Below are 19175 nucleotides of genomic sequence, written 5' to 3' on the forward strand. Positions count from 1 at the left end.
ATTTTTCATCAGTTTCCATCATAATTGTCAAGTATGATTCAAATTTGTTAGTCGTGTTCCCAAAATAAAACTGCACAAGTTTTAACTGTTGGAAATTGAATCCAAACAACACAATATGTTTTAATCTAATATTGATTTTTGAGAGTAAAAAACAAAAAGCTGATAATGTATTGGCTGATATTCTTTTAGTTTTTACATAAACACAAACTTTTTTTATTGCTTCTTTATGTCAGTTCTGTTCTTTCAGTAATTAACAGGTTTAAATTGTCTATTTGTGTTTTATTGTGTGACAGACAGACGCTGCTGTAGATCTATAATCAAATGATAAAACATTGGAGCAGTTATCAGCTGTTTTCCTTCCAGCTATCAATATGTAGAAATTATGAAGTTTAAAGTTTAAGCTTAAAATTCATGTTCAGCTAATTAACTCTTTGAACTGTTCCTTAATAATTTCTACATATTGATAGCTGACTTCTTCATATTTGACAGTGTAGATGTTGTGCGTCATTGTCGTCTCCTCAAAATAAGGCCACAGTGAGTGAGGACGTCCCTTTTGGTGAATTAAATTCCTTCGTCCTCGCTGGGAGGAGCTGAGACGTGAGTGAGGGAAGTGAGGAGCCACGTTAGCCAAATGAAAAACATCCAGTAACTTTTAAAACTGCTCCTCTACCTGGAATGAATCAGCACTTGATAAGCCCTCCCTCTTCTTCCTGCTCTCAAACACAACAAGCTCCAATCTGTGCTCATATTTCCTTGTTCCCTCCCCTTCACATCTACAGTTTTACTGCGGAAACATGTGTTGTTGAGATAAGAGCTGAAACTTGTTTCACTTTCTCAGGAAGTGAACCTCAGACAGTCGTTCCTGCTGAGAGCTGAAATGGCGCAGAAAGGAGATCAGCTGGACCGAGAAACCTTCTCTTGTTCGATCTGTCTGGATCTACTGAAGGATCCGGTGACTATTCCCTGTGGACACAGCTACTGCATGAGCTGTATTAAAGGATACTGGGATGGAGACGATCAGAGGAAGATCTACAGCTGCCCTCAGTGCAGACAGGCCTTCGCACCGAGGCCTGTCCTGGTGAAAAACACCATGTTAGCAGCTTTAGTGGAGCAGCTGAAGAAGACTGGACTCCAAGCTGCTCCTGCTGATCACTGCTATGCTGGACCTGAAGATGTGGCCTGTGATGTCTGCACTGGGAGGAAGCTGAAAGCCCTCAAGTCCTGTCTGGTGTGTCTGGCTTCTTACTGTGAGAAACACCTCCAGACTCACTTTGAATCAACTACATTTAAAAAACACAAGCTGGTCGACCCCTCCAAGAAGCTCCAGGAGAACATCTGCTCTCATCATGATGAGGTGATGAAGATATTCTGCCGTACTGATCAGCAGAGTATCTGTTATCTCTGCTCTATGGATGAACATAAAGGCCACGTCACAGTCTCAGCTGCAGCAGAAAGGACTGAGAGGCAGAGAGAGCTCGAGGTGAGTCGACAAAACATCCAGCAGAGAATCCAGGACAGAGAGAAAGATGTGAAGCTGCTTCAACAGGAGGTGAAGGCCGTCAGTCGCTCTGCTGATAAAGCAGTGGAGGACAGTGAGAAGATCCTCACTGAGCTGATCCGTCTCATCCAGAAAAGAAGCTCTGATGTGAAGCAGCAGATCAGATCCCAGCAGGAAACTGAAGTGAGTCGAGTCAAAGAGCTTCAGGAGAAGCTGGAGCAGGAGATCACTGAGCTGAAGAGGAAAGACGCTGAACTGAAGCAGCTCTCACACACAGAGGATCACATCCAGTTTCTACACAACTACCCCTCACTGTCACAACTCAGTGAACCTACAGACTCATCCGGCATCAATATCCGTCCTCTGAGATACTTTGAGGATGTGACAGCAGCTGTGTCAGAGCTCAGAGATCAACTACAGGACATCCTGAGGCAGAAATGGACAAACATCTCACTGACAGTGACTGAAGTGGACGTTTTACTGTCACAACCAGAACCCAAGACCAGAGCTGAGTTCTTAAAATATTCACGTGAAATCACACTGGATCCAAACACAGTAAACACAGAGCTGTTATTATCTGAGGGGAACAGAAAAGCAACATACCAGAGTCAACAACAGTCTTATTCTAGTCACCCAGACAGATTCACTGGATGTTGTCAGGTCCTGAGTAGAGAGAGTCTGACTGGACGTTGTTACTGGGAGGTGGAGTGGAGAGGGATATTGGGAGTTAATGTAGCAGTCGCATACAAGAATATCAGCAGAGCAGGAAACTCTGATGAATGTGTATTTGGACATAATAACAAATCTTGGTCTTTAAATTGTAACACTTTCGGTTATACATTTTGGTTCAACAACATCCCAACTCCCGTCTCAGGTCCTTGTTCCTCCAGAGTAGGAGTGTACCTGGATCACAGAGCAGGTATTCTGTCCTTCTACAGCGTCTCTAAAACCATGACTCTCCTCCACAGAGTCCAGACCACATTCACTCAGCCTCTCTATGCTGGACTTTGGCTTAATATTGGATCCACAGTTGAGTTCTGTAAACTGAAATAGACAGAAGTCATTTCAGACTTCATGTGTCAGATTCTGTTGTAATTCTTCATGTTTTTGTCTCCATTGTTTCTGAGAGCTCGTTGCTGTGGTGTTTCTGAACTGCACAGAGATCAGCTGTCAATCAAACTGGGATTGTCAACTTTTTTTTTTCTTTTCATTTGTTCTGTTGATGTTTTGAGTTCCTTTAAAATTCACTTTTTCCTGTGTGTTTTTATCCATGGAGGCTATCACTGCTCATGATGATGTTTTTAATCTTCACTGATGTTTCTTCAGATGAAAATGTGAACTTCTCTTTGTTCTAAATGTTAGTTTCATGTTTGTATTGATGTATTTGTGTGCTGTTGTTTCTCTTCCACTTCAGCGTCTTAAACAGAGAAAACAGCAGAACTTCCTTCATCATAGATATTTTGTTCTCATCACTTTGTAAATTGATAAAGAAATGTACAATCAAAGTGTAATTATCATGATAATAATCATTTATTATGTTCTTGTACATAGCTGACATTCTGGGTTAAACTAAGTGATTGTGTGGATGAAGTGAATCTGTACATGAAATCATTGAACTAGAGTCATTAAATAGACTTTACTGATTGGATGTAATCTGAAACTTTCCATAATCAATAAATAAAGATGTTTTTTTTCGACAGTGAGCAAAGTATTTTCTTCTGTCTTCATCTCAGGATCTCATTCAAAGCTTGTGGAGAAAATGTGAAACTAAAATGAGAGTTTATTTGAGGCAGTTTTCCTCCTGAAACACCACAAAGTACAGAGTTCAGAGCAGACAAACGTTTGTCAGTCAGTCTCTGTACTTTCAGCTTTCTTCACTAAAGCATTTAATGCTTTCTAGGTGGAGCTAATTTAACACCTTATACTGTTGAATAGTCTAATCTATAACAATACATATATAACAAACTGATCAAATGTTTTATGTGTAAAATATTGATCTGATAGGTAACTAAAGCTGTCAAATAAATGTAGTGGAGTGGAAGTATAAAGTAGCATCAAATGGAAATTGATTTTGATGTTTGAGAGTAAAAATAAAAAGCTGATAATATATTGGCTGATATTCTTTTAGTTTTTACATAAACACAAACATTTTTGATAAGAATCACTCATTTAAATGCGACAGTAACAGTAGAGCTGTAACAATGAAATCCACAGAAAATTAATCACCAGTTATTAAAAAGTATTTTGATAATTGATTCTTCGTTTTGAGCCTCTCTCTCTCTCTTTTTTTTTTTAAAAAGAAATATCTTTTTCTGATTCCAGCTTCTCAAACGTGAGTATTTTCTGGTTTATTTAGTCCTCTATGACAGTAAACTGAATATCTTTGTGTTGTGGACTGTTGGTTGTGACAAAACAAGACATTTGAGGACCAAACTTGTAAGGATTAAGTCATTTTCAGCTCGTCGTATTTGAGGATTTGTTGCTTTTCTTAGTCTTACATGACAGTAAACTGAATATCTTTGGATTTTGGACAAAACAAGCAATTTGATGACGTTATCTTGGGCTTTGGGGAACTGTGATCAGCATTTATTTGACTGTTTTCTGACATTTTATTGACCAAACAACTAATCAACTGATCAAGAAATTAATCAACAGATGAATGGATAAGAAAAATAATAGTTAGTTGCAGCTCTACTTGTTATTTAGCTGAAAAATACATTTGGCATTTCTGTATCATGATTTCTTGTTACTTACTGGTAAGATATCAGCTGGATATTTAGATTGATCTGTAAGCCTCTTGTTACAACTTAAGCACATTTCAAGTTGTCTTTTATTTAATTGTCACAGACATCAAATGAAAGCTTTGATTAACACTTGGTCAGAGGTGGAAGAAGTACTCAGAGTAAAAGTACATAAGTATTAGCAGTAAAGTGTACTTAAAGTATTAAAGTAAAAGTAATGTGAATACTTTGAGTGTTTTATTCATTTTACATGTAAAGAAACGTCTCCAGACATGAAAACTGAACACATTCAGGAGTTTGGAGTCGTTTTAACTGGTCTTTAGCAGCCAGACTCCCCCTGCTGTTCATAAGAAGTGATGCAACAAGAACTCTGATCCTTCAATACAAGTAGAAATATTTCTGTAAACAGTGTAACCCCTGTGTGTGGACTTGTGTTTGTTTATGGTTCATGTGTTAATCAGATGTGTTACTGACAGATTTGTTCCTGCATCGCTTTATTTTTTATTTTTTTTTGTCTTGTTTCAGTTCCAGAGCTGGAGGATGACGATGCTGCGTTTGGTGGTGAGTTACAAACCTTCATCACAGTTTTCATCCTGTTACTCAGAGTGGATCAAACACACTTTATTATCTAATATTGTCCAAAAAAAAAAGTGTCATTTTAATACGACATGAAAAACTAAAGGTGGAAGATGTGCAGAAGTTCTGTTTGCATACAAACACAGAGAAACATAGATGAAACAAAAATATATTAAATATCATTAAAATATTTTAAAAACATTAGAAAAAATAAGTGATAGAATTATTAAGAAGACATGAAATATGTTGTTACAGTGCACTAAAGCTACATCTACATGTGAAGATTAAAAAATGAATCAAAGAAAAACAGTAAATTACAAAAATGACGTCAACTTTACTTGTGTTTTTTTGTTATCTGTAAGAAAAATGTGTCTGAGTGGGAAGAAAAATCATGACACACTCAGTGTTGTATGTTTATTAAATCCTTAAAGACATCATAATATATTAATATCTTGTTTCTATTACATAAGATTATGAATTCAACTTTTTCTGCGTCAAATAATGAAATAAAAATAGTTTCTTTGCAGATTCAGATGAAGAGATGGAAGCTCCAGATATCACTCCTCGTACCAAGAAGGGGAAGAGAAAATCCTCAGAGGAGCTCGACTTCTCTGGATCTTTAGGTTAATGCTGAGTTGAACTTTCTCTTTTTATCTGCCTTCATTTGTCCTGTTTTTATTTAGTAAAGTATATAAAGTGTGAGTTTTCCTTCTTTTGTGAATAATCCTCCGCTTTAAAAACTGTGATGTTTGAGCTGCAGACTGTTGATCGACTCATTTTAAAGTTGTTTTATTGATGGCTGCTTCTGCTCACAGGTTCAAAACAGACGAAGAAGAAGAAGAAGAAGAAGAAGAAGAAGAAGAAGAAGAAGAAAGGAAACAAAGACGCTGCTGTGTTTGCTTCTGCTGAGGAGGTGAGATGATGGAAAAAAAAAAGTTGATCCCCGTTTCTCAAATGACGTTCTCAAATGTCTCATCTTGTCTCGACCAACAACTCAAAGACATTCAGTTTACTGTCACAGAGGACTGAAGGAACCAGAAAATACTCACATTTTCAGAAGCTGGAACAAGAATGTTTTTACGTTTTGTTGGTGATTTCATTTCCTGCCAATCAACTAATTGATTAGTTTACTGATCATTGCAGCTCTATGAAAAATGTCAAAACATCTCAATCACTCTGTTTTCAGTCCAAAACACACAGATATTCATTTTACATCATATAAACAAAAAAGTTGCAAATCTTTATATTTGAGAAGCTGTAACCAGTGAATTTCTTACAAAAATAACTCAAATGATTAATTGATTGTCAACAGTTGCAGATTAATTGATTAATCAACTAACTGTTTCAGCTCTAATTGGGTTGATACAGTTTTTCAACCTTGTAAACTCATAAAACCTTCTGATACCAAAGTTCACTGACGTTTAGCCTAAACGAGGCTCATTTTGTGTTCTTCCAGAAAAGTTGATATGTTGGAGATAAAAGGTTTTCACCATACAACATAAAACACAGTGTGTTGGATTGAAAACTTCCTGTTTCAGTTAAAAATTGTTTGGTGTTTTTCAGTTTGGTTCCCTGCTGGATGAGAACGCCGGCTCTAAGTTTGACAACATCGGACTGAACGCCATGAACAACAGAGACAAAGCAGGTAAGAGACACCTGAACGACTCCTGATGATGTGATGCAGACGTCCTCTCCTTGTCTTTCTAACACTTCCTGTCCCCCTGCAGGCCTGAAGCAGATCAAGTGGGAGTCTCAGCGTGACGGCTGGATCCAAGACCGCGACGTTAAGACGCTGCGCAGGAAGAAGACCATGTTCAACAAGAAGAAGATGTTGGGCCGAGCCAGGACAGGAAGCAAGATGTTCGGGAACAAGAAGAAGAAGAAGTAGCTGCTGTGTGTTGTTGTGGACTGTAACTGACGGACACCTTCACTCCTGTTTGGCCGCCCAGGCTTCGTGGTCTCTCTCTCGGATGCCGTAGACGCCCGCCCACTCGTTGGACTGGTAGTAAACTGGGAGGAAACAGAGCAGAAACTGGTTTTCAGATCCAGTCAGCTGATGAAAACTTAATGGGATCAAATGACGACATGATCTGAAGAGAAGATGTTTAGTTTTTTGTAAAATTTGAAAAGACTTTGGTATACAGGACATTATGTTGCTATGGTAACACGTTTTTGTCTGCAATTGAACACAGAAGCAACAGATTTTCTTGAATCTGCTTTAACTCTGTAATATTATTCATACTGCTTCTGTGTTATGAAGGTAAATATATCAACAGAAATTAAAGTTGTTGTTTTCTGATGCTGTTTCAGTTTGTTTACAGTAGAAATGTACATAAATAACAGATAAACACGCCCATATTAGTTCTGACCAATGAAACACACTTAATCTGTTTCTGCTTATTTTAGATTTTTAAAAATCTTTATCATGTCAGGTTAAGTACGTACATGGTTCAGACATCAGGCAGCTGTTTTAACTGAAGGCTGAAAGGTCACTAATATATTTTTCATCAGTTTCCATCATAATTGTCAAGTATGATTCAAATTTGTTAGTCGTGTTCCCAAAATAAAACTTCACAAGTTTTAACTGTTGGAAATTGAATCCAAACAACACAATATGTTTTCATCTAATATTGATTTTTGAGAGTAAAAAACAAAAAGCTGATAATGTATTGGCTGATATTCTTTTAGTTTTTACATAAACACAAACTCTTTTTATTGCTTCTTTATGTCAGTTCTGTTCTTTCAGTAATTAACAGGTTTAAATTGTCTATTTGTGTTTTATTGTGTGACAGACAGACGCTGCTGTAGATCTATAATCAAATGATAAAACATTGGAGCAGTTATCAGCTGTTTTCCTTCCAGCTATCACTATGTAGAAATTATGAAGTTTAAAGTTTAAGCTTAAAATTCATTTATAGCTAATTATCTCTTTGAACTGTTAATAATTTCTACATATTGATAGCTGACTTCTTCATATTTGACAGTGTAGATGTTGTGCGTCATTGTCGTCTCCTCAAAATAAGGTTGCAGAGAGTGAGAACGTCCCTTTTGGTGAATTAAATTCCTCCGTCCTCGCTGGGAGGAGCTGAGACGTGAGTGAGGGAAGTGAGGAGCCACGTTAGCCAAATGAAAAGCATCCAGTAACTTTTTAAACTGCTCCTCTACCTGGAATGAATCAGCGCTTGATAAGCCCTCCCTCTTCTTCCTGCTCTCAAATCCAACAAGCTCCACTCTGTGCTCATATTTCCTTGTTCCCTCCCCTTCACATCTACAGTTTGAAGATGGGTGTAACCAACATGTACAAGAGCTGTCAGGCTGCATTTATTGCGGAAACACGTGTTGGTGAGATCAGAGTTCAAACTTGTGTCACTTCTCAGGAAGTGAACCTTAGACAGTCGTTGCCACTGAGAGCTGAAATGGCCCAGAAAGGAGATGAGCTGGACCGAGAAACCTTCTCTTGTTCGATCTGTCTGGATCTACTGAAGGATCCGGTGACTATTCCCTGTGGACACAGCTACTGCATGAGCTGTATTAAAACACACTGGGATGGAGAGGATCAGAGGAAGATCTACAGCTGCCCTCAGTGCAGACAGACCTTCGCACCGAGGCCTGTCCTGGTGAAAAACACCATGTTAGCGGATATAGTGGAGAAGCTGAAGAAGACTGGACTCCAAGCTGCTCCTGCTGATCACTGCTATGCTGGACCTGAAGATGTGGCCTGTGATGTCTGCACTGGGAGGAAGCTGAAAGCCCTCAAGTCCTGTCTGGTGTGTCTGGCTTCTTACTGTGAGAAACACCTCCAGCCTCACTTTGAATCAACTACATTTAAAAAACACAAGCTGGTCGACCCCTCAGAGAAGCTCCAGGAGAACATCTGTTCTCGTCATGATGAGGTGATGAAGATATTCTGCCGTACTGATCAGCAGAGTATCTGTTATCTCTGCTCTATGGATGAACATAAAGGCCACGACACAGTCTCAGCTGCAGCAGAAAGGACTGAGAGGCAGAGAGAGCTCGAGGTGAGTCGACAAAACATCCAGCAGAGAATCCAGGACAGAGAGAAAGATGTGAAGCTGCTTCAACAGGAGGTGAAGGCCGTCAGTCGCTCTGCTGATAAAGCAGTGGAGGACAGTGAGAAGAACTTCACTGAGCTGATCCTTCTCATCCAGAAAAGAAGCTCTGATGTGAAGCAGCAGATCAGATCCCAGCAGGAAACTGAAGTGAGTCGAGTCAAAGAGCTTCAGGAGAAGCTGGAGCAGGAGATCACTGAGCTGAAGAGGAAAGACGCTGAACTGAAGCAGCTCTCACACACAGAGGATCACATCCAGTTTCTACACAACTACCCCTCACTGTCACAACTCAGTGCACCTACAGACTCATCCAGCATCAATATCCGTCCTCTGAGATACTTTGAGGATGTGACAGCAGCTGTGTCAGAGCTCAGAGATCAACTACAGGACATCCTGAGGCAGAAATGGACAAACATCTCACTGACAGTGACTGAAGTGGACGTTTTACTGCCACAACCAGAACCCAAGACCAGAGCTGAGTTCTTAAAATATTCACGTGAAATCACACTGGATCCAAACACAGCAAACACAAAGCTGTTATTATCTGAGGGGAACAGAAAAGCAACATCCATGGATCAACAACAGTCTTATTCTAGTCACCCAGACAGATTCACTGAATGTTATCAGGTCCTGAGTAGAGAGAGTCTGACTGGACGTTGTTACTGGGAGGTGGAGTGGAGAGGGAAAGGGATGTGGGCATGGGGAGTTGGTGTAGCAGTCGCATACAAGAATATCAGCAGAGCAGGAAACCCTGATGAATGTATATTTGGACGTAATAACAAATCTTGGTCTTTATATTGTAACACTAACAGTTTTACATTTTGGTTCAACAACATCCAAACTCGCGTCTCAGGTCCTCGTTCCTTCAGAGTAGGAGTGTACCTGGATCACAGAGCAGGTATTCTGTCCTTCTACAGCGTCTCTGAAACCATGACTCTCCTCCACAGAGTCCAGACCACATTCACTCAGCCTCTCTATGCTGGACTTGGGATTTATATTGGAGCCACAGCTGAATTGTGTAAACTGAAATAGACAGAAGTCATTTCAGACTTCATGTGTCAGATTCTGTTGTAATTCTTCATGTTTTTGTCTCCATTGTTTCTGAGAGCTCGTTGCTGTGGTGTTTCTGAACTGCACAGAGATCAGCTGTCAATCAAACTGGGACTGTCAACTTTTTTTTGTTCTTTTCATTTGTTCTGTTGATGTTTTGAGTTCCTTTAAAATTCACTTTTTCCTGTGTGTTTTTATCCATGGAGGCTATCACTGCTCATGATGATGTTTTTAATCTTCACTGATGTTTCTTCAGATGAAAATGTGAACTTCTCTTTGTTCTAAATGTTAGTTTCATGTTTGTATTGATGTATTTGTGTGCTGTTGTTTCTCTTCCACTTCAGCGTCTTAAACAGAGAAAACAGCAGAACTTCCTTCATCATAGATATTTTGTTCTCATCACTTTGTAAATTGATAAAGAAATGTACAATCAAAGTGTAATTATCATGATAATAATCATTTATTATGTTCTTGTACATAGCTGACATTCTGGGTTAAACTAAGTGATTGTGTGGATGAAGTGAATCTGTACATGAAATCATTGAACTAGAGTCATTAAATAGACTTTACTGATTGGATGTAATCTGAAACTTTCCATAATCAATAAATAAAGATGTTTTTTTTCAACAGTGAGCAAAGTATTTTCTTCTGTCTTCATCTCAGGATCTCATTCAAAGCTTGTGGAGAAAATGTGAAACTAAAATGAGAGTTTATTTGAGGCAGTTTTCCTCCTGAAACACCACAAAGTACAGAGTTCATGTTCAGAGCAGACAAACGTTTGTCAGTCAGTCTCTGTACTTTCAGCTTTCTTCACTAAAGCATTTAATGCTTTCTAGGTGGAGCTAATTTAACACCTTATACTGTTGAATAGTCTAATCTATAACAATACATATATAACAAACTGATCAAATGTTTTATGTGTAAAATATTGATCTGATAGGTAACTAAAGCTGTCAAATAAATGTAGTGGAGTGGAAGTATAAAGTAGCATCAAATGGAAATTGATTTTGATTTTTGAGAGTAAAAATAAAAAGCTGATAATATATTGGCTGATATTCTTTTAGTTTTTACATAAACACAAACATTTTTGATAAGAATCACTCATTTAAATGCGACAGTAACAGTAGAGCTGTAACAATGAAATCCACAGAAAATTAATCACCAGTTATTAAAAAGTATTTTGATAATTGATTCTTCATTTTGAGCCTCTCTCTCTCTTTGTTTTTTTAAAGAAATATCTTTTTCTGATTCTAGCTTCTCAAACGTGAGTATTTTCTGGTTTATTTAGTCCTCTATGACAGTAAACTGAATATCTTTGTGTTGTGGACTGTTGGTTGTGACAAAACAAGACATTTGAGGACCAAACTTGTAAGGATTAAATCATTTTCAGCTCGTCGTATTTGAGGATTTGTTGCTTTTCTTAGTCTTACATGACAGTAACCTGAATATCTTTGGATTTTGGACAAAACAAGTAATTTGATGACGTTATCTTGGGCTTTGAGAAACTGTGATCAGCATTTATTTGACTGTTTTCTGACATTTTATTGACCAAACAACTAATCAACTGATCAAGAAATGAATCAACACATGAATGGATAAGAAAAATAATAGTTAGTTGCAGCTCTACTTGTTATTTAGCTGAAAAATACATTTGGCATTTCTGTATCATGATTTCTTGTTACTTACTGGTAAGATATCAGCTGGATATTTAGATTGATCTGTAAGCCTCTTGTTACAACTTAAGCACATTTCAAGTTGTCTTTTATTTAATTGTCACAGACATCAAATGAAAGCTTTGATTAACACTTGGTCAGAGGTGGAAGAAGTACTCAGAGTAAAAGTACATAAGTATTAGCAGCAAAGTGTACTTAAAGTATTAAAGTAAAGGTAATGTGAGTACTTTGAGTGTTTTATTCATTTTACATGTAAAGAAACGTCTCCAGACATGAAAACTGAACACATTCAGGAGTTTGGAGTCGTTTTAACTGGTCTTTAGCAGCCAGACTCCCCCTGCTGTTCACAAGAAGTGATGCAACAAGAACTCTGATCCTTCAATACAAGTAGAAATATTTCTGTAAACAGACAATCTTCATGAACCAGACTGTTATGGTGAAGTAAAATCGAAAAATCTGATTTGATCTGTATGTCATATATCACTCCAACAAAATCATACTGGACCAAATAAATTGTGGACATTTGTAAAGACGTGAGCAGTGAAAGGACGGAGCTCCAGTAATTCACATATAGAAGATATGATTTCATTTAAAAAGAAGGAAATGGAGATAATTATATGTTGGCAAAAATCAGAAAATTATAATTTAATTTATTCCAGATTCACCAAAACCTTCATGTCACCAACTGAACCACAGGGTCAAATAATCTGATGCATTCATGTTCTGTGGGATTCAGAGCTGCAATACATAACTATTGATTTGTTTAAATGCATCTAACATTAAAAATGAACCTTTTACTTAGATTTACATTCTGAATTGAATCTGTTTTTTTCAAAAATACAAATAATGTTATCAAATAAAGTAATTTCATTATCTTGGATATGACAGTACAGGAATTTCATCATTTCTATAACAGTGATTCATTTCTCTGTTGTTCATCTAGTGTATTTGCTTTATTGTAATCAATAGAAAGTTTGATTAAACTGAAGACCGGGAGACCTCAATAATTTTAAAACCTGGGAGAAAACTTTGGTAGCAGAAAGCAGAGGTGAGCAGTGGTTTTAAATGAGAAATGAGTGCCATTGTAGACAAAGACCAGGTGAAACACATAGTGGGTGCTTCCAATTCTGATAATTTGGCCATTTCTTGATATACGCAGAAACTATGCATGTATTCTTTTTCTCCTTGAATACAAATTGAGACTTTTGCTAACCAAGCGTCCTCATGTGCTGATGTAAAACAAATACATTATTTAAGCTCAATGACTAAAATAAAATGTATGTATTGATCAAAAAGCAGTTTTTCTTCAGAGAGCTCTTTGCCCTTCAAGCAAAATAATTTCAAAGTCTAAAAAAAAAATCTAGGAAGCGAAAGTTTTGAAGATGGTGATGATGATGATAATTTAAAACCTTTTATTTTAATCTTCAGTGATAATTGTGTTTAATTTTTTTGTTCATTTGCACCGTTATCTTTATGGCAGTTTCATTATAAATAATACTTTAGTTGTTGATTTGCGAAATGGTTTTGCACTTTTATCTTGATCTTGCTAGTGTCACTTTATAATACTTCATTTCATTTGATGTTACAAACGCAGAAAAGTTCTTCCTTCCTTTTTTATGTGTAAAAAGTAGCAATAGGTCTCATTTATATGCATATGGAGTATGATGCAGATTTGTTTTGTATTCATGAGTTATTGAAACAGAGAGAGGGGGGTGTTATTACATAAAATAAAGACTATGTGTTTAGAATATGAATTAATCATGAAAACACTACTTGTTTATTTTTCTTCATAAACCAGAAGGCTTCTCTTTTCTTCTTCTTCTCTGTTTCGGTGCATCTCAGCTCCTTCAGAAAAATATGACATCACACAGCTGCGTCTCCTATAAAATCATCCTGAGCCTGAAAAGGACGTCAGACTGTCACAAACTAAATAAGCAACATTTTATTTAAACATATTCTGCAGCCTGCAGCTGTTTTCATGGCTCCTTTATGTTGATTCTGTTCTTTCAGTAATTAACAGGTTTAAATTGTCTATTTGTGTTTTATTGTGTGACAGACAGACGCTGCTGTAGATCTATAATCAAATGATAAAACATTGGAGCAGTTATCAGCTGTTTTCCTTCCAGCTATCAATATGTAGAAATTATTAAGGGACAGTTAAAAGAGTTAATTAGCTGTACATGAATTCTAAGTTCAAACTTTAACCTGTTCCTTAATCATTTCTACGTATTGATAGCTGACTTCTTCATATTTGACAGTGTAGATGTTGTGCGTCATTGTTGTCTCCTCAAAATAAGGCCGCAGTGAGTGAGGACGTCCCTTTTGGTGAATTAAATTCCTCCGTCCTCGCTGGGAGGAGCTGAGACGTGAGTGAGGGAAGCGAGGAGCCACGTTAGCCAAATGAAAAGCATCCAGTAACTTTTAAAACTGCTCCTCTACCTGGAATGAATCAGCACTTGATAAGCCCTCCCTCTTCTTCCTGCTCTCAAACACAACAAGCTCCACTCTGTGCTCATATTTCCTTGTTCCCTCCCCTTCACATCTACAGTTTGAAGATGGGTGTAACCAACATGTACAAGAGCTGTCAGGCTGCATTTATTGCGGAAACACGTGTTGTTGAGATCAGAGCTGAAACTTGTTTCACTTTCTCAGGAAGTGAAACTCAGACAGTCGTTGCTGCTGAGAGCTGAAATGGCGCAGAAAGGAGCTGAGCTGGACCGAGAAACCTTCTCTTGTTCGAACTGTCTGGATCTACTGAAGGATCCGGTGACTATTCCCTGTGGACACAGCTACTGCATGAGCTGTATTAAAGGATACTGGGATGGAGAGGATCAGAGGAAGATCTACAGCTGCCCTCAGTGCAGACAGACCTTCGCACCGAGGCCTGTCCTGGTGAAAAGCACCATGTTAGCAGCTTTAGTGGAGCAGCTGAAGAAGACTGGACTCCAAGCTGCTCCTGCTGATCACTGCTATGCTGGACCTGAAGATGTGGCCTGTGATTTCTGCACTGGGAGGAAGCTGAAAGCCCTCAAGTCCTGTCTGGTGTGTCTGGCTTCTTACTGTGAGAAACACCTCCAGCCTCACTTTGAATCAACTACATTTAAAAAACACAAGCTGGTCGACCCCTCCAAGAAGCTCCTGGAGAACATCTGCTCTCGTCATGATGAGGTGATGAAGATATTCTGCCGTACTGATCAGCAGAGTATCTGTAATCTCTGCACTATGGATGAACATAAAGGCCACGACACAGTCTCAGCTGCAGAAGAAAGGACTGAGAGGCAGAGAGAGCTCGAGGTGAGTCGACAAAACATCCAGCAGAGAATCCAGGACAGAGAGAAAGATGTGAAGCTGCTTCAACAGGAGATGAAGGCCGTCAGTCGCTCTGCTGATAAAGCAGTGGAGGACAGTGAGAAGATCTTCACTGAGCTGATCCGTCTCATCCACAAAAGAAGCTCTGATGTGAAGCAGCAGATCAGATCCCAGCAGGAAACTGAAGTGAGTCGAGTCAAAGAGCTTCAGGAGAAGCTGGAGCAGGAGATCACTGAGCTGAAGAGGAAAGACGCTGAACTGAAGCAGCTCTCACACACAGAGGATCACAACCAGTTTCTACACAACTACCCCTCACTGTCACAACTCAGTGAACCTACAGACTCATCCAGCATCAATATCCGTCCTCTGAGATACTTTGAGGATGTGACAGCAGCTGTGTCAGAGCTCAGAGATCAACTACAGGACATCCTGAGGGAGAAATGGACAAACATCTCACTGACAGTGACTGAAGTGGACGTTTTACTGCCACAACCAGAACCCAAGACCAGAGCTGGATTCTTAAAATGTTCACGTGAAATCACACTGGATCCAAACACAGCAAACACAAAGCTGTTATTATCTGAGGGGAACAGAAAAGCAACATCCATGGATCAACAACAGTCTTATTCTAGTCACCCAGACAGATTCACTGAATATCGTCAGGTCCTGAGTAGAGAGAGTCTGACTGGACGTTGTTACTGGGAGGTGGAGTGGAGAGGGAAAGGGATATGGGCATGGGGAGTAGGTGTAGCAGTCGCATACAAGAATATCAGCAGAGCAGGAGGCTCTGATGAATGTGGATTTGGACGTAATAACAAATCTTGGTCTTTACATTGTAACACTTTCAGTTATAAATTTTTGTTCAACAACATCCAAACTCGCGTCTCAGTTCCTGATTCCTCCAGAGTAGGAGTGTACCTGGATCACAGAGCAGGTATTCTGTCCTTCTACAGCGTCTCTGAAACCATGACTCTCCTCCACAGAGTCCAGACCACATTCACTCAGCCTCTCTATGCTGGATTTTGGCTTTATTTTGATGGATCCACAGCTGAGTTGTGTAAACTGAAATAGACAAGTCATTTCAGACTTCATGTGTCAGATTCTGTTGTAATTCTTCATGTTTTTGTCTCCATTGTTTCTGAGAGCTCGTTGCTGTGGTGTTTCTGAACTGCACGGAGATCAGCTGTCAATCAAACTGGGATTGTCAATTTTTTTTTTCTTTTCATTTGTTCTGTTGATGTTTTGAGTTCCTTTAAAATTCACTTTTTCCTGTGTGTTTTTATCCATGGAGGCTATCACTGCTCATGATGATGTTTTTAATCTTCACTGATGTTTCTTCAGATGAAAATGTGAACTTCTCTTTGTTCTAAATGTTAGTTTCATGTTTGTATTGATGTATTTGAGTGCTGTTGTTTCTCTTCCACTTCAGCGTCTTAAACAGAGAAAACAGCAGAACTTCCTTCATCATAGATATTTTGTTCTCATCACTTTGTAAATTGATAAAGAAATGTACAATCAAAGTGTAATTATCATGATAATAATCATTTATTATGTTCTTGTACATAGCTGACATTCTGGGTTAAACTAAGTGATTGTGTGGATGAAGTGAATCTGTACATGAAATCATTGAACTAGAGTCATTAAATAGACTTTACTGATTGGATGTAATCTGAAACTTTCCATAATCAATAAATAAAGATGTTTTTTTTCAACAGTGAGCAAAGTATTTTCTTCTGTCTTCATCTCAGGATCTCATTCAAAGCTTGTGGAGAAAATGTGAAACTAAAATGAGAGTTTATTTGAGGCAGTTTTCCTCCTGAAACACCACAAAGTACAGAGTTCATGTTCAGAGCAGACAAACGTTTGTCAGTCAGTCTCTGTACTTTCAGCTTTCTTCACTAAAGCATTTAATGCTTTCTAGGTGGAGCTAATTTAACACCTTATACTGTTGAATAGTCTAATCTATAACAATACATATATAACAAACTGATCAAATGTTTTATGTGTAAAATATTGATCTGATAGGTAACTAAAGCTGTCAAATAAATGTAGTGGAGTGGAAGTATAAAGTAGCATCAAATGGAAATTGATTTTGATTTTTGAGAGTAAAAATAAAAAGCTGATAATATATTGGCTGATATTCTTTTAGTTTTTACATAAACACAAACATTTTTGATAAGAATCACTCATTTAAATGCGACAGTAACAGTAGAGCTGTAACAATGAAATCCACAGAAAATTAATCACCAGTTATTAAAAAGTATTTTGATAATTGATTCTTCGTTTTGAGCCTCTCTCTCTCTTTTTTTTAAGAAATATCTTTTTCTGGTTCCAGCTTCTCAAACGTGAGTATTTTCTGGTTTATTTAGTCCTCTATGACAGTAAACTGAATATCTTTGTGTTGTGGACTGTTGGTTGTGACAAAACAAGACATTTGAGGACCAAACTTGTAAGGATTAACTTGTAACACATGAATGGATAAGAAAAATAATAGTTAGTTGCAGCTCTACTTGTTATTTAGCTGAAAAATACATTTGGCATTTCTGTATCATGATTTCTTGTTACTTACTGGTAAGATATCAGCTGGATATTTAGATTGATCTGTAAGCCTCTTGTTACAACTTAAGCACATTTCAAGTTGTCTTTTATTTAATTGTCACATACATCAAATGAAAGCTTTGATTAACACTTGGTCAGAGGTGGAAGAAGTACTCAGAGTAAAAGCACATAAGTATTAGCAGCAAAGTGTACTTGAAGTATTAAAGTAAAAGTACTGTGAGTACTTTGAGTGTTTTATTCATTTTACATGTAAAGAAACGTCTCCAGACATGAAAACTGAACACATTCAGGAGTTTGGAGTCGTTTTAACTGGTCTTTAGCAGCCAGACTCCCCCTGCTGTTCATAAGAAGTGATGCAACAAGAACTCTTTTTTCATGATTTAGAAGGTTTAGAGTTTAAACTGTTACTTAATGATTTCTACATATTGATAGCTGACTTCCTCACATTTGACAGTTGAGATGCTGTGCCTCTTTATCATCTCCTCAAAATAACGTGAGTGAGGACGTCCCTTTTGGTAAATTAAATTCCTCCGTCCTCTCTTGGAGGTGCTGAGACATTATAGTCTAATCTATAACAATACATATATAACAAACTGATCAAATGTTTTATGCGTAAAATATTGATCTGATAGGTATTATCATTATTATCATTATTATTGGTTGTATGTTTGTTTTGATTTTGATGTTACCAACGCAGCAAAGTTCTTCCTTCCTTTATAATGTGTAAAAAGTAGCAATTGGTCTCATTTATATGCATATGGAGTATGATGCAGATTTGGTTTGTATTCATGAGTTATTGAAATAGAGAGAGAGGGTGTTATTACAGGGGTTTATTAACCTAAACCCATGTAATAAAGTGGGACTCGCAGTCCTCCAACTGTGACCCAGAAAATGTTTTTCTTCTGCCATCATGGAGGATGATGGATGTATTATTAGAGCTCTTCTAATACATCCATGATTCTGATCACTTAAATGCATCTCGAGGAGAGGAGGAGCTCAGAGCGAAGAACCTCAGCTGTATCCTCTGTGGAAGTTTTTTACCTGACGGCAACACCCATTTGATCCAATGTGTTTATTGATTAGTCAGCTGATCTGAAGGGATCATAAAAACACTGTTTGTTTATTTTTCTTCATAAGCCCGAAGGCTTCTCCTTTGTTCTTCTTTTCTGTTTCAGTACGTCTCAGCTCATTCAAGAAAATATGACGTCACACAGCTGCATCTCCTATAAAATCATCCTGAGCCTGAAAAGGACGTCAGACTGTCACAAACTAAATAAGCAACATTTCATTTAAACATATTCTGCAGCCTGCAGCTGTTTTCATGGCTCCTTTATGTTGATTCTGTTCTTTCAGTAATTAACTTAAATTTTCTATTCTGTGACAGGTAGACGCTGCTGTAGATCTATAATCAAATGATAAAACATTGGAGCACTTATCGGGTGTTTTCCTTCCAGTTATCAATATGTAGAAATTATTAAGGAACAGGTTAAAGTTTCAACTTAGAATTCAGCTAATTAACTCTTTATACTGTTCCTTAATAATTTCTACATACTGATAACTGATGTCTTCATAATTGAAGATGTAGATGCTGTGCGTCATTGTCGTCTCCTCAAAATAAGGCCGGAGTGAGTGAGGACGTCCCTTTTGGTGAATTAAATTCCTCCGTCCTCTCTGGGAGGAGCTGAGAAGTGAGTGAGGG

General features: G+C 37.9%; 4 protein-coding genes across 4 annotated transcripts; all 4 read left to right on the forward strand.

The window, feature by feature from the left end:
• Positions 1-692: 692 nt before the first annotated feature.
• LOC137169290 (tripartite motif-containing protein 16-like) lies at positions 693-3187 on the forward strand. The gene has a single exon (XM_067572372.1). It carries the CDS (start codon positions 878-880, stop codon positions 2549-2551), a length of 1674 nt encoding a protein of 557 aa, XP_067428473.1. The 5' UTR covers positions 693-877; the 3' UTR covers positions 2552-3187.
• A 1315-nt stretch (positions 3188-4502) lies between these two features.
• LOC137169291 (CCAAT/enhancer-binding protein zeta-like) lies at positions 4503-7114 on the forward strand. Its single transcript, XM_067572374.1, has 5 exons — positions 4503-4800; positions 5343-5438; positions 5631-5728; positions 6379-6460; positions 6543-7114. The coding sequence occupies exons 2-5, from the start codon at positions 5357-5359 to the stop codon at positions 6701-6703; spliced, it is 423 nt and encodes a 140-aa protein (XP_067428475.1). The 5' UTR covers positions 4503-4800; positions 5343-5356; the 3' UTR covers positions 6704-7114.
• Positions 7115-8226: 1112 nt separating this feature from the next.
• Positions 8227-10562, forward strand: LOC137169604 (tripartite motif-containing protein 16-like). The gene has a single exon (XM_067572875.1). The coding sequence runs from the start codon at positions 8232-8234 to the stop codon at positions 9915-9917; it is 1686 nt and encodes a 561-aa protein (XP_067428976.1). The 5' UTR covers positions 8227-8231; the 3' UTR covers positions 9918-10562.
• Positions 10563-13911: 3349 nt separating this feature from the next.
• Positions 13912-16629, forward strand: LOC137169603 (tripartite motif-containing protein 16-like). Its single transcript, XM_067572874.1, has one exon. It carries the CDS (start codon positions 14300-14302, stop codon positions 15986-15988), a length of 1689 nt encoding a protein of 562 aa, XP_067428975.1. The 5' UTR covers positions 13912-14299; the 3' UTR covers positions 15989-16629.
• Positions 16630-19175: the final 2546 nt, after the last annotated feature.

Source organism: Thunnus thynnus, chromosome 18, assembly GCF_963924715.1.
Source record: "Thunnus thynnus chromosome 18, fThuThy2.1, whole genome shotgun sequence".
NCBI classification, from domain to species: Eukaryota; Metazoa; Chordata; class Actinopteri; order Scombriformes; family Scombridae; genus Thunnus; species Thunnus thynnus.

Bases quoted from the DNA above. Each gene is read 5' to 3' on its own strand.
- LOC137169603 (XM_067572874.1), top strand. From the start codon at position 14,300: ATGGCGCAGAAAGGAGCTGAGCTGGACCGAGAAACCTTCTCTTGTTCG.
- LOC137169291 (XM_067572374.1), top strand. From the start codon at position 5,357: ATGGAAGCTCCAGATATCACTCCTCGTACCAAGAAGGGGAAGAGAAAA. The intron at 5,439-5,630 runs GTTAATGCTGAG...TTCTGCTCACAG, and splicing joins CGACTTCTCTGGATCTTTAG to GTTCAAAACAGACGAAGAAG. The intron at 6,461-6,542 runs GTAAGAGACACC...GTCCCCCTGCAG, and splicing joins GAACAACAGAGACAAAGCAG to GCCTGAAGCAGATCAAGTGG.
- LOC137169604 (XM_067572875.1), top strand. From the start codon at position 8,232: ATGGCCCAGAAAGGAGATGAGCTGGACCGAGAAACCTTCTCTTGTTCG.
- LOC137169290 (XM_067572372.1), top strand. From the start codon at position 878: ATGGCGCAGAAAGGAGATCAGCTGGACCGAGAAACCTTCTCTTGTTCG.